The 15905-nt window shown below is 40.1% G+C and overlaps 2 protein-coding genes across 9 annotated transcripts in view; both read right to left on the reverse strand.

Annotated features, from left to right (window-relative positions):
• RGS7 (regulator of G protein signaling 7) overlaps positions 1-15905 on the reverse strand; it is a 484679-nt gene that overhangs the window by 203320 nt on the left and 265454 nt on the right. For 5 of the 8 annotated variants that reach the window (XM_025285993.3, XM_025285995.3, XM_025285994.3 and 2 more), the window contains exon 3: positions 4038-4134. In XM_025285993.3, the coding sequence (XP_025141778.1) occupies positions 4038-4134 (97 nt within the window). Of the gene's footprint in view, positions 1-4037; positions 4135-15905 lie in introns of those variants that run through there. The other 3 variants (XM_044943054.2, XM_044943055.2, XM_006073857.4) reach the window with 2 other exon arrangements.
• On the reverse strand, positions 9233-11405 carry LOC102413561 (stromal membrane-associated protein 1-like). Its single transcript, XM_044943056.2, is given in 2 exon segments — positions 9233-10929; positions 10931-11405. Coding segments are annotated over 2 exon segments (1338 nt in total). The 5' UTR covers positions 11360-11405; the 3' UTR covers positions 9233-10020.

The raw sequence follows: 15905 nt of genomic DNA on the forward strand, positions 1-15905 counted from the left end.
TCCAAAACCAAAATAGAGAAGTCTTGGATGTTTAGCTGGAGGAAAGCATTTATCAAGAGGTAGGGAAAAACAAACAAAAAATCTCTGAAGTCCATCTGTAATAACAGCCATGATTCTGAGTTTGGCTCTCAGACGCTGTGAGAAGATGAAATTGCATCATCGTGTTCAAAATACAGCTGTTTTCACCTGAAGCAGATGTGAGCATTATTAGTCACCATGACATATTATTATGCATGGGTATTGCCTAGTAGAGTCAGGTACCTCCACTTAACTGTTAACATCCCTCAGTCTTAGAGGTTGAGGAGGCTCCTGGCTTGGAACAAACAAAATAGAAGGAACTAGATTTTCTTTCAAATCCCTCCTGCAAGCGAAATAAATCAAAACAAAACCAAAACAACAAAGAACCAATAGGCAAACTGGGGTGGGCTTGACTGAGGACAGATTTCAGAAAAAAAACAGCAGGGACCTCAGAGGGAAATAGAAAGCTCTGCACAAACAGGTTGGCCACTGCACCCAGTAAAAAACAAGTGCTGGCCTGGAACCTGGTCTGGCAGCACCTCTTCAATTCAGTTCATTTCAGTCACTCAGTCATGTCCAACTCTTCGCAACCCCACAGACTGCAGCACGCCAGGCCTCCCTGTCCATCATCAACTCCCAGAGTTTACTCAAACTCATGTCCATTGAGTTGGTGATGCCATCCAACCACCTCATCCTCTTCTGTCCCCTTCTCCACCTGCCTTCAACCTTTCCCAGCATCAGGATCATTTTCCAATGAGTCTCATCAGGTGGCCAAAGTATTGGAGTTTCAGCTTCAGTCAGTCTTTCCAATGAATATTCAGGACTGACTTCCTTTAGGATGGACTGGTTGGACCTCCTTGCAGTCCAAAGGACTCTCAAGAGTCTCCTCCAACACCACAGTTTAAAAGCATCAATTTTTTGGCACTCAGCTTTCTTTATAGTCCAACTCTCACATCCATACACAACTACTGGATATACTTCTTACACTTTAGTTAAAACTCTTATTCTGATTCAGTAGGTCTGGAGAGAGCCCAGATGCTGTATTTCTAATAAATTCCCATATGATGCTGATACTACTGGTTCATGGACCGTGCTTTGTTCATCAAGGCTTTAGGGAGCATAAATGGGTAAACTTAAGGAAATAGCTTAACAATATTTGAGACAGTTTTTCCCTTGTAGAATGGTCCATACAAAATAGACTCCTTCCCTCAACAATCACACTACCCTCCTCTCATACATTACATCACTCATCACAGTTGGTTTCTGATTGATATAAGGGCCTAAAGTTAGTAGATTCCTTGTTTCATTAGCAACTCTGCAGTAAAAGATGAAGGAGACGCAAAAAGAGGCAGGAGAGCAGGCAGTGGGTAGCAAGTCAGGCCACAAAAGAACATAGGAATTAATTCCAAATCACCATAAGAAATAGAAGAAGAGGAAAATTACTAAAAATGACCAAAAACTGCTAATAAAGTAGAGAGGATTCAGACCATTATAATTTGGGGACATCAATACAAAGAGGTTGGTAAAATACTAGACATACAAATTATATCTATAGCAGAGCTTCTAGTTGAACCTATGAAGTAAAAAGCTCCTAAATGTTTCTAGGAAACACAGAATGATAATTAGAAACTAATTATAGTAATATGAACAATGTCATTGAATATTCTCTTTATTTCACAACGAACATTGTTGGTGTATATTAATGAACCTTAAAACAATGTCAGGCACTTCACGGCCCAATTTCATTCTTGCTTTTTAATTAAAGATTTAATATTGTCAATCCAGAGTTCTAATATGATATTATGCTGGAATTGTATGAGGTATTGTTACTTGAAGAACTCGACTAAAATTTTAAATTTGCCATTATAGCAGATAATGCGAACCTGAAGGTCAGCTTAAACTGATGGGCAATCCTTTTACATTCAGCCATTTTTGCACATGTATATTGTCATTAAAAACTCCTGAACTGAAATGCCTTTGGATGGGCTACACACTATTTTTTAAATAAGTTTTACTTACTTTTATTTATTGTTGGCTGCGGTGGGTCTTTGTTACCGAGTGTGCTTTCCCTAGTTGGGGTGAGTGGGGGCTACTCTCTAGTTGTGGTTCTCAGGCTTCTCACTGTTCTCGATTTGTAGTCTCTTGTTGTAAAGCATGGGCTCTAGGGTACACTGGCTTCAGCAGTTGCAGTTCCCAGGCTCTAGAGCACAGGCTCAATAGTTGTGGTGTATGGGCTTAGTTGCTCCACCGCATGTGGAATCTTCTTGGATCAAGGAGCAAGCCCATGTTTTCTGCATTGGCAGGTGAATTCTTTACCACTGAGCCACCAGGGAAGCTGGCTACGCACTACTAAATTGACCACAATCCCAGTTCAGATGCGAAACTTAGTGAACTTATGTGCCTGGATTCTGAACCCATTTCAGTTTACAGCCCCTGTATTGAAGTATTTAAGGAGATACGTTCTCTTTTTCAATGGTTGACAAAATAACAAGTAGTTTTCACATTTTGTGTTTAAAGGTAAAGCTAACTCTCTGAGTTACTGATGGCAAGGAGTTTAATATTTACTTGAGGATATAGGACATACTAAATGAGGGCATGGCAACTCACTCCAGTATTCTTGTCTGGCCAATCCCATGGACAGAGGAGCTTGACAGTCCACAGGGTCACAAAGAGTTGGACACATCTGAAGTGACTTAGCACACACACACGCATAGGACATACAGAAAATAACTATAAGCCAAGGTGAGGTATAATAATAGAGGCAAAACAATAGCAAAACATGTTTTGAGAGAACAGAGAAAAAGGCTCAGAATAGTTTTCTCCAAAGAGCTTTCTGAGATAACCATTGAAGAATGGACAGTATTTAATGGTCTGAATGACCTAGAAGTCTGGAAGTGGGCGAGTGATGAAGGAAGTCCCAGATGTGGGAAAATATAAGGCATCACCAAGGAAGAACAAGAAACTAGAACAAAGTGGGCTTAAAAGACAGTAACAGGAAAAAAGAGAATACATTTCATTAGAGCAAAATATCATTTTATTTCAGCCTTCATCTGCTCCATTGCGCTCTCTCTTTCATCTGAGAGCAATGCAGTTATGAAACACCAACACCTGGGCCTGCCTACTTGTGTTCTGGTCCTAATTATTAGCATAGTCCCAAGGCTGAATTCTTCCCGATCACTGGTCTTCTTTTGATCCTTGTTTACAAGGATGCATAGTACAACTCTTGCTGATGACTCTCATCAAGCACCGCCCCCCCACCCACATGCTCAGCACCAGCCTCCTTACTATGCTTAATCACTGCTAAGGCTTTGGTCTTTCTGATTTTGTTCTCTTCTCTAACCTGTGCAAGCCAAGGCCAGAGCACACCCGAGTCCCCTGAGCTTGGCCGTTTCACTGTCTCCTGTAGCCAGAGCACATATCTCTAAACACTTTCGTCGTAACATTCTCAGCAAACATTGTACATGTCTCCATATTTCCCACTGTATCAGAATTAAACTCTTTGGTTGGCTTTCAAAAACCCTCATTATTTGACCCAACTCTAGCCGTTCCCGTCTATCCACCCAGTTCTCAGCAGTTTGGTCCCTCCAAGTTCTACATGCAGAGTTGTTGCAGTTGTAGTCTTAAGCCTGATAAAATTCTTCATTTTTCAAACTCAGCTTATCACTACTCTTCAGGAACCCTTTCTTGACTCCTCATTGATTTCAGTCACCCTCCTAACTTCTGTATATAATCTACATCATACTGGCTCATACATTTTATTTTTAATATTACTTTCTATTATTTCACATTTATTACATTTTTGCAATTAAATTTTGGTAAGATTATGATTTTTTTTTTGCAGTTTTGACTTGTTTTACTGTCAAGTATCCAACATAATGTTGACCATATCATGAGTTTTTATAAATAATTATTGAATAATGAGTTAGAAAGAGCTTCAATAAGTAAATGGCTAGAACAGATTTTAAATAGTTTTGTGAAAAGTTCTGGAGGAAATAGTGTTACACTGAATGCAGACTTACCAGAGAAGACACTAGGTATCTTGGAGAGGAAACTTTTGACAGTACGAATAGGAATTCCGTTTTTTTCATCTTGCATGCGTGCTATGACGTCTTCCATCTAAATAACAATAATAAAATGATTAAAGCATTTTAAAAGTTGAACTTTTTGAGAAAAAAAATAGTTCTCATAAGAATTTTGTATATCTGTTTTGCTTAGCTAAGAATAATGCCATGTTTTTGTCTTTCTACACTTTATCATATAAATATTTTCAGTTTGGTTAAAAGGTGATTGATAAAACAGAAAGGTGGCTATTTTTGAGTCCACTAAGCTTAGGAATAATATTGTGCTTCGAATATTGCCTCTCTCCTGTTTTCACATTCTTTGGTTATAAATGATAGAAAATATTGTGATAATAAGATCCACATTTCATTAGTGCTATCTCTTGAACTCACTGCAAAAGAAAACAGAAGACTTAAAAGCATCAGCTTGGATTTCCTCTTCAAATAAGAGAGTTTCTATGATTTAATTTAACATTAATGCCTACAACCTGTGATCTGCCTAGAAATACAGGACTAATTGCCAGCAACTGTTGCTTCTCTTGTTCAGGCATTTACTAATGTGAGATATGAAATGTACATTCACGAACACACATGTACACAATTAATAAAATAAATGTCACATGATAGCCTTTAGCCTATTTACTACCTTTCAAGGTACGTATTTTTCTTTCAATTTGATTAGTACATTCTCTTCTGTTTCTGAAAATTTTTCACTTTTAAAGGGCTTTGCTTTACCAAGTCTAATATGAAATTTAGTTCTAAATAGCATTCATTCAAATCACAGCTTCTGACTTTTGTATGTGCTTCTAAACCTATGGGACATATATACACACAAACATACATATGTTGTATGAACACTATGAATCTCAAAATCTATTCATTTATGACCCTATAAATGGCTTAGTGGTAAAGAACCCATCTGCCAATGCAGGAGACACAGGAAATGTGGGTTCGATCTGTGGGTCAGGAAGATCCCCTGAAGAAGGAAATGGCAACCCACTCCAGTATTCTTGCCTAGGAAGTCCATGGACAGACAACTTAGCAACTAAACAACAACAAAATTACTGATGCTGGATTCTAGACCAGACTTACAGAAGGCACTATGGATGTGAAAATGAATATAATACACTTGCTGCCTTCAAAAAAAATTCAGGCAATATTGAAAACAATGGTAAAATTTGAGTAAGGTTTCATTAATAATGTAGTACCAATATCAATTTCCCATTTTTGAAAATTATGCTATAAATATATAAGATGCTGGAATTAGAGGAAACTGAGTAAAGGACATAGAGAGAACTTTCTGTACTATTTTTGCATCTCTTTCTGTGAATCTAAAATTATTCAAAACAAAACATTAAAAAAAGTTTTATTTTGTATTGGAGTTGTAGTAAATTAACAATGTTGTGATAGTTTAGGGTGAGTGGCAAAGGGACTCAGCCATACATATACATGTATCCATTCTCCCCCAAACTCCCCTCCCATCCAGGCCACCACATAACATTGAAAAGAGGTTATATATGTGCTACACACATGTGCTATACAGTAGGTCCTTCTTAGTTATCCATTTAAAATATAGCAGTATATATATGTCCATCCAAACTCCCTAAATATCCCTTCCCCCCATTCTTCCCCTCAACGTTGAATTGTTTTATCAATCAATTATCAACCAATACAACTTCAGAACAATATTCAATGAAGAAATCTTACTTGCCTGGGTAAGTATTTTCAGGTTTATTAACATGAAAAACTGAGATGTGGGAAGAATGGATATAAGATCTTATCATCATTTATGACTCTCTGAACAAGCTAAGTAAGTTCTCTAAGGCTTCATTTTCTCATGTATAAAATGCATATAATGATATTTATAATTACTCTTTCACAATATTTGTAGGATTGGGTTGGGGCAAAAGGTAATTTACTAAACAAGCTAGCATATACAAAGCACCATACATGGGCAGACAACAAATATTGGACTTCAGATATCTATAAACACCCCTGATACTTAGCGATGTATATTTTCCACTCCTTATGTCCCTTTTCCATGTGAAAGCAGCACCATTAGCTGAATTCTCTTGCCTCTCTCTGTTCCCCAATTAACTCCACTCTGGGGATCTGGGCTGACTTAGGTAGAGGATTGGTAAAGAGAAATTGGCCTATTGGGCCCATCGCTTTCCTGTGGGGAAGCCCCTATCCAAATCTGCTGATTTAGAGAGGCCCAGCCCAGTGGGTGACTAGTCAGTTAGGTACTAGGCTTTAGGATTAAGTCTCCCATGTTCACAAATACTCTTCAATATAATAGCTTTGTCAGCAATCAAGGAGCTACTGTGATCTCTAACTGCTTTACTTTCTGGTTGTGAGTTTCAATGGGTTCTGAATTCAGATAGGAAAGGAAGTCTTTTTTCTAAGATCAGACCCCCCAAACACCCCAACATATTCAATTCTTCACATGTAGTAAATATATTTCATCGAATTACAGAATCATGAAAAAAGATCCATTTTTATGACTTTTATTTTGTTGTTGTTTGTCCTTCATTCATCTGACACAATGTTCAGAAGTGACAAATAAGCTGCTCTGCTTTACCTAATATCAGCCTGTAAACCTCTGTATGATCAGCTTACTAGTTTAAACCTGGCCACCTATGAAGGACACGGAAGCCTCTCTGACTCTCACTTTAATCAATTCATGTCCCCAGCATGTGACAATCATCACCTCTGGTCTTGGGTGTGGAATTAAGGTCTGCCTCTCAGTCTGTTGAATTTCAAAGGACCAAGGTTATGAGTGTGGGAATTAAGAGTAACCTATGTGGTTGTATTTTAAAATCTTCCATTTTTTGAGCCATAATTTCCACAGGAGGAAAAAGTTTAAAAATTCATGTAAAAACAGGATTTGTATTCCAGATTGAAAATGTGATGATCAAAATGAATTCATCTGTTTTTATCTTAATTCAGATATGATCTATGCACGAAATTTATCATGAAATAGAAAGAGCAAACAAAACGACAAAACAAAGATAAATTCAATCTAGTTTTTAAAAGCTAAGATCAGTCACAAAGGCCACATATAATAAAAAATCATTCTAAACTCATTTAAGCATTCACTCAGAGTCTATTTTTAAAATAAGCAGGTTTTAACATGCTTGATTACCAGCATTCTCATTATAAGATTAGAAAATAAGAGCAGACAAACTAAAGAGCAAGCTAGATAGGAAGAGACTAAAAAAAGTAACTCTAATAAATGATAAAACCCTTTGAGATGATTTAATTTAAGGCCTCAGATGTCATACCTTTAATTTAATTTAATACCTTTAAAGACTCAGATGTCCTACCTTTCAAATAAGACATGTATATATACATCTATTTATCTACCTATCTATCTGTATTCCCCAAAGAAAGGCAATGCTAAAGAATGTTCCAACTACCAAGCAGTTGCACTCATCTCATGCTCTAGCAAAGTAATGCTCAAAATTCTCCAAGCCAGGCTTCAACAGTATGCGAACCAAGAACTTACAGATGCTCAAGCTGAATTTAGAAAAGGCAGAGGAACCAGAGATCAAATTTCAAACATCTGTTGGATCATATAAAAAACAAGAGAATTTCAGAAAAACATCTACTTCTGCTGTATTAACTATGCCAAAGCCTTTGACTGTGTGGATCACAACAAAGTGTGGAAAATTCAAGAGATGGAAATACCAGACAACCTTATCTGCCTCCTGAGAAATCCATACGCAGGTCAAGAAGCAACAGTTAGAACCGGACATGGAACAATGGACTGGTTCCAAATTGGGAAAGGAGTACATCAAGGCTGTATATTGTCATGCTGTTTATTTATCTTATATGCAGAGTACATCATATGAAATACTGGGCTAGATGAAAGACAAGCTGGAATCAATATTGCTAGGAGAAATATCAATAACCTCAGATATGCAGATGACACTACCCTTATGGCAAAAAGCGAAGAAGAACTAAAGAGTCTCTTGATGGAAGTGAAAGAGGAGAGTGAAAAAGCTGGCTTAAAACTCAACATTCAAAAAACAAAGATCATAGCATCCCATCTCATCACTTCTTGGCAAACAGATGGGGAAGCAATGGAAACAGTAACAGACTTTATATTCAGGGACTCCAAAATCACTGCAGATGGTGACTGCAGCCACAAAATTAAAAGATGCTTGCTCTTTGAAAGAAAAGCTATGACAAACCTAGATAGCATATTAAAAAAGCAGAGACATTGCTTTCTCCGACCAACAAAGTTACATATCGTCAAAACTGTGGGTTTTCCAGTAGTCATGTATGGATATGAGAGTTGGACCATAAAGAAAGCTGAGCGCCCAAGAATTGATACTTTTGAACTGTGGTGTTGGAGAAGACTTTTGAGAGTCCCTTGGACTGAAAGGAGATTGAACCAGTCAATCCTATAGGAAATCAGTCCTGAATATTCATTGGGAGGACTGATGCTGAAGCTGAAGCTCCAATACTCTGGCCACCTGATGCGAAGAAACAACTCATTGGCAAAGACCCTGATGCTGGGAAAGATTGAAGGCAGGAGGAGAAGGGGATGACAGAGGATGAGATGGTTGGATGGCATCACTGACTCGATGGACATGAGTTTGAGCAAGTGCCAGGAGTTGGTGATGGACAGGGAAGCAAAATGTACTGTTGTCCATGGGGTCACAAAGAGTTGAACATGACTGACCTGCCTCTTGAGAAATCTGTATGCAGGTCAGGAAGCAACAGTTAGAACTGGACATGGAACAACAGACTGGTTCCAAATAGGAAAAGGAGTACGTCAAGGCTGTATATTGTCACCCTCTTGTTTAACTTATATGCAGAGTACATCATGAGAAACACTGGACTGGAAGAAACACAAGCTGGAATCAAGATTGCTGGGAGAAATATCAATAACCTCAGATATGCAGATGACACCACCCTTATGGCAGAAAGTGAAGAGGAACTAAAAATCCTCTTGATGAAAGTGAAAGTGGAGAGTGAAAAAGTTGTCTTAAAGCTCAACATTCAGAAAACGAAGATCATGGCATCCGGTCCCATCACTTCATGGGAAATAGATGGGGAAACAGTGGAAACAGTGTCAGACTTCATTTTTTTAGGCTCCAAAATCACTGCAGATGGTGACTGCAGCCACGAATTTTTTTTTTTTTTTAATGGATTCATCTGTTTAATACAGGGATATGACATCTGTCAGTACTAGGCACCATAAAATGTAAACACAATCACTGTCATAAACCTGGACACACCTCAAGGACAAGTGGCTTGTTCAGTTACCCTGTTTGGATCCAGTGCGGAGAAAGGCCTCTTGCTAGCACTGTGTACACATAGGAAAAGACCCCAATTCCAAGGAAGGCAGGAAAATCTGACTTCTTCAAACATGTGTTAAACTAAGTCGTGTCATAACATCCAGGTTTATCTTCCTTTCACTAACCACGTTCCCTGTTAAGCACATCATAACAACACCACAGTGAGGTGAATGTGACATAAAAGAGTCTGGATACACTAAAAAACAGTGCTCGGTGATACACTGACATTCATTCTATTTATATGATTAAACATTTGATCATACAGTACCTTCCTACAGGATTACTGGCTAATCTGGGGGTGGGGCTCATACTGTTAGAGGTATTACTAACATGATAACTACTTCCCTTATATGCAAACATGAGAGCTATAATTTCATCAAGAGGGAAACTGATTATGCACGTTGACTGAGCAGCTTCCCAGAGACTGTGTCTGCAAAATTCTGGGAATTGTGAGCAAAGCTGCCCTCGAACAGTTTCTCAACCTGCTTTTCACCACAGCAAATTCAATCAGTACAGACCAACACGGTCAATCAGGTAACTCTTAATATGAACAAATGGGGGAAAAGAAAAAAACATGTATGTACATGAATGGACAGGGGAACCGGGCGTGTCTGAGCAGGAATGCCGGCGGGGGCTCACTTCCACAGCTGCGTGCTGAGCGTCTGCCCCGACGAGCCCCCGGACCAGCCCGCAGCCCCCGCCGAGGTGCTGGGTGGCTGCCCGAAGCCCGCCGCCGAGGCCGCGCCACCCAGGCTCAGGCCAGCCATCTGCTGGTTCACCTGGGGGAGGTTTCACGGACTCTGCGGAGTTGGCTGCAGGCCAAATTTCCCCTGGGCTGCGCCCAAGTGAGCGACCATCCCTGGGGGCCCGACCACGCCCTGCACCAGCGGCATCACAGCAGTCTGTGCGCTGCCCATGAAACCACTGGGCACCAGCACGCCCACCATCATGCCCGCGCTCGGCCCCAGTGAGCTGCCCACCAGGCTGGGCACCGCGGGCACAGGCACGCTCATGGACGGGAAGCCTGGAAACGCAGCCGGTGCTTGTGAGGTAAATGGTAGATTCGTGGGTCCCATAAACACACCAGGAGCACCCTGCTGCTGGATGGCCCCAGCGCCATACAGAGACAAGATGGAGTCTTTGGAGAGCTGCTTCTTGGCCACCTCTTCTGACTTTGCAGCTTGCTCAGTAAACAGATCCAGATCCCCAGATGTCACTGCAGACAGAGTGGCAGCTGCTGGTGCAGAGGACGTTCCCTGAGCCGGGGGCATGACAGTTGCAGGTAAGGGGTTAGAGATCATCTGTCCAAAGATGTCCAGGTCATCGTTCAGGGCTGGCCCCACAACTGCACTCCCATTGGTCACCGGCGCCTGGGCAGGCCCATCAAGTCCTAAAAGATCAACAGTGGGCTCTGCAGCTTTTTTAGGGCTGGTACTTTTTTTAGGTTTCAATTGCTGGTCTTCTTTCTTCTGCAGCTTTTCAGTTGTAAGAGGTTTTGTAGGCTTTTCTGGCTCCTTTTCTTTCTTTTTCTCTTCCTTTTTTTTTTTTTTCCTTTTCTTTATTTGTAATAGCTATAGCATTTTTGTCGTAGTATTTCTTCTTTTCGTATTTATCTCTGATGAAAAATTCCACTGCTTGATCTGTCTGTGGTCTTCGAAAGTTCTCTGGAAGATTGGCTTCATATAGTAGTCTTGCTTTAGTATTTCCCATATCTTGCATGCACTGGATCTGTTCTGGTGTCCATTGGTCTACATTGACTGACTTGACCCTGGATATATGAACCCCAAGATTCCTATGGATGCCAGCACATCTGATGCAAATAAACACACCAATATTCCAGGAATCCCATCGAGGACCTTTGGCCTTGCAGTCGGCACAGTATTTGTTGTCCTCCTCCCTCAACAGCTTGGACAGGATGAGCTGGTGCTGCTCGTTCAGCTTCTGCGCCTTCTCCCGGCACAAGCGCGTCGCCATCGTGGCGGGGTGGACGCGGGCAGCAGCCGGGCGGGACAGGCAGGGGGCCGCACAGCTGGAAGCACCAGGGGCCCCCGGGGCCGCTCGGACTCAGCCGGGAAGCGGCGGCCGCGGCGGCTGGAGCAGGAGGAGGGCTGCAGCCACGAAATTAAAAGACGCTTACTCCTTGGAAGGAAAGTTATGACCAACCTAGATAGCATATTCAAAAGCAGAGACATTTACTTTGCCAACAAAGGTCCGTCTAGTCAAGGCTATGGTTTTTCCTGTGGTCATGTATGGATGTGAGAGTTGGACTGTGAAGAAGGCTGAGCACCGAAGAATTGATGCTTTTGGACTGTGGTGTTGGAGAAGACTATTGAGAGTCCCTTGGACTGCAAGGAGATCCAACCAGTCCATTCTGAAGGAGATCAGCCCTGGGATTTCTTTGGAAGGAATGATGCTAAAGCTGAAACTCCAGTACTTTGTGCACCTCATGCGAAGAGTTGACTCATTGGAAAAGACTCTGATGCTGGGAGGGATTGGGGGCAGGAGGAGAAGGGGACAACAGAGGATGAGATGGCTGAATGGCATCACTGACTCGATGGACGTGAGTCTGAGTGAACTCTGGGAGTTGGTGATGGACAGGGAGGCCTGGTGTGCTGCGATTCATGGGGTCACAAAGAGTCGAACACAACTGAGTGACTGAACTGAACTGAACTGAACTGAGCAACTGTATTGAACTGAACTGAATCAACAGTGGTGCAATATCTGTAAATTAATGTGATACAGTACACTAACAAATTAAAGAATAAAAATTATATGAACATCTCAACAGATACAGAAAGAAGCATTTGACAAAATTAAATATCTATATATGATTTAAAATAAAACTCAACAAAGTGAGTATAACAGAAACAAATAAAGACCATATATGACAAACCCACATAAGTGGTCACATGTGGTTGTGAGAGCTGGATGGTAAAGAAGGCAGAGGGTTGAAGAATTGATGCCTTCAAACTATGGTGCTGGAGAAGACTCCTGAGAGTCCTTTGGACAGCAAGGAGATCAAAACATGTCAATCTTAAGGGAAATTAACCCTGAATACTCATTGGAAGGACTGATGCTGAAGTTGAAGCTCCAGTATTTTGTTATCTGATGCAAAGAGCTGACTCATTAGAATGTCCCTGATGCTGGGAGAGATTGAGGGCAGAAGGAGAAGAGTGCATCAGAGGATGAGATGGCTGGATGGCATCTCCAATGTGATGGACATGAACTTGGGCAAACTTCGGGAGATGGTGAGGGACAGAGAGGCCTGGTGTGTTGCATTCCATGGGGTCAGAAAGAGTCAGACATGACTGGGTGACTGGACAACAATAACAATGACAAACCCACAGCCAACATCATATTCAAGGATGAAAAGAACTTCTTTCCTGTAAGATCACAAACAGGAAAAGGATGCCAACTCTCACTACTTTTATTCACCATAGTATTAGAAGTCCTAGACACAGCAATCAAGAAAAAAGAGGAATTCCAACTGGAAAAGAAGTAAAACTGTTATTTTCAAGTGACAGATTACCCAGAAAATCCTAAAGATGTCACTGAAAAAAAAATTAGAACTCATCAATGAACTGGGCAAAGATGCAAGATTTAAAATCAATATATAGAAGTCTATTGCATTTCTACCAATTTACAACAAACTATCAGAGAGAGAAATTAAGAAAACTATCCCATTTACAATTGCAGCAAAATACAAAACATATAGGGATAAATCTAAGGAGGTAAAAGACCTGAACATGGAAAACTGTAAGATGCTGATGAAGGAAATGAAAACATAAACAGATGGAAAGATATAACACAGTCTTGGATTGGAAGAACGAATACTGCTAAAATACCATACTACCCAAATTAATCTACAGCTTCAATGCAAGCTCTATCAAAATACACACTGTATTTTTCACAGAACTAGAACAAATAATTCTAACATTTGTATGGAAACACAGAAGACCCACAAAAGCCAAAATAAGCTTTAGAAAGAAGAACAAAACTGAAGGTATCACGTTTCCTAATTTCAAACTGTACCACAAAACTACAGGCGTCAAAACAGTATGGTGCTGGGACGAAACAAGTCACATAGATCACTGGAACAAAAGAGAGAGCACAGAGACTAGACCACAATCATAGGGGAATTAATCTATGGGGAAGGATGCAAGGATATATGGTGAGGAAGAGACAACCTCTTCAACAAGGCCACTGTTGGGGAAACTAGACAGTTACATGCAAAAGAATCAAACTGAACTACGCTCTCACACCAAGCACAAAAATAAACTCAAAATGAATTAAAGATTTAAATGAAAGACCTTAAACCATAATACTTCCAGTATTATCTTTGAGTCAGTGATGCCATCCAACCATCTTGTCCTCTGTAATTGCCTTCTCTTCGTGCTTTCAATCTTTCCCAACATCAGGGTCTTTTCTACTGAGTTGGCTCTTCGTATCAGGGAGCCAAAGTATTGAAATAGAGCTTCAGCTTCAGCATCAGTCTTTCCAATGAATATTCAGCATTGATTTCCTTTAGCATTGAGTGGTTGGATCTCCTTGCAGTCCAAGGGACTCTCAAGAATTCTCTCCAACACCACAGTTTAAGAGCATCAATTCATCAGTGCTCAGCTTTCTTTATGCTCCAACTCTCCCATCCATACATGACTACTTGAAAAACCAGCAGACCAGCTAGAGCTGTAAATATGAGGTTAATTTCCCTAAGTCTCATCACTAGCAAGAAGACTTCAGATACAGAAAACTGTCAAGAGATTTTTAAGACCAGAAAGGAAGGTGCACTGAGAACGAAATTTAAGAGACAAGTGTACTTGCAACATTGATCAAGTAGAAAAATATGGCAAACTTTCTGAGTTAGGTAGACAAGACAAGATCTGTGCTCACTGTTGCTGCTGCTGCTGCTAAGTCGCCTCAGTCATGTCCAACTCTGTTTTCACCATATGTTGTGTTTTTTCCCTGCCTGGAAGCACCAGGCAGTTCTTTGCCCATCTATAAGCCTGGAGACCTAGAATCTGAACATTCTTGTCAGGGCTCAGGAGTCAGAAATGTGAGATCCTTTTTAAGGACTATAAAAAAAAGTTTATCCAGTGGTTTCATTGATACATAGGTTCTCCTAGGTTGGACTATTCGTTCCTTCACAAAACTGCAAAAGACAATGGCAGAGGAAGTAATATTCTGCCCAGGCTCCTTTCCCAATAGCGATTCCGTAAGAAAATTAAGCCCTTCAAAATATGATATTAGTGATTATTTTCTGAATTCTCTCAAAGTTGGTAGTGGGGCAGTGGCATTCTGATAGTAGAGCAGTTAACTTTTTACATAAAATGGAACCCTCAGGCAATTAGGGTTTAATATTCTCAGAAAATCCTGGTTGAGAGTTCTGTTCCAGACGAGACCTGTCAGTGCATGGCATGTTATTTGTGGAGTCACGAGCACTAGCTATGTTCTGTTTCCACTGAGAAAAAAATGAGGGCTTTAGATTAAGTGTGGGTAGAAGGGCTACGGGAATGATTTCATTATTGTTGTAACAAGAATGATCAAAACAATGTCTTATGATCACCACCACCAGATATATGATTACTGTTTAGCCTAGGTTAATCCAACCTGCTTAGCGTAAGAATTAATACTCTGTCTGTGGCTCCCATTTTGGAAAAAAATTAAGGATTATAACCTGAAGGTAAATCAAAAGCACTTTAAATGGACAAAAGCATACTCATGCTAATGATGAAGGTTTACCTACTTCAGAGGCACACTCTAAAAATAAAAATATGATGATTCGGCTATCTGCCTTATATTTCATGTTTTTCAAAGTTTTAAATTGGTTTTCGCTGCTGCTGATGTTGATCTTCTCTACATGAATTCCTTGGTTTACTTATTTCATAAAATGATTTTTAAAGTTCAGTTTCTTAGAATTCTTCTGAGATCGATAAGCAAATTGTAGAAATCAAAAGGGGAAAAAATTCCTCTTTTATCTGTCGTAGTGCTACCAATTCAGGCATTAGAAGGCAAAAATGGGTTTTGTTTTTTCAAAAGCATTTGAACAGACATATTAATGTTTCCAACCTACTGAACAGTTAGCTATAAATAAGGGAAAATTCCATGTGACTTTTCTGATTCACCCTTTATATGTAGAAGGTTGGAGATGGGGATTTGGCAAAAATCACCTCTTAATAACTGATATGTCTACCAAAAAAAGCTCTCTACACCGAGTTTAGTGCAGCTCTTCATTCACTCAACTCTACTCTTAAAAGAGAAACTAGGATACGTAATAATCAAGCTAATACAAAATTCCTATACAAATTAGGTCCAAAACTAGACATGAAATATATAACTTCTCATCCAATAAACATTTCTTTTATATCACCCATACTTTGATTTTTTCCCCCTTGAAAACAAAATTCTCATGCCAAGGAATTCAGAACTCCTAGCTGCCTTCTTCCTGACAACAATACTCAACAATTTCATGATAAAAAAAAATAGTTTGCCTTACTTCCTCCTAGAACATCTGTGTCTATTA

This window comes from Bubalus bubalis, chromosome 5 (assembly GCF_019923935.1).
Source record: "Bubalus bubalis isolate 160015118507 breed Murrah chromosome 5, NDDB_SH_1, whole genome shotgun sequence".
NCBI lineage: Eukaryota > Metazoa > Chordata > Mammalia > Artiodactyla > Bovidae > Bubalus > Bubalus bubalis.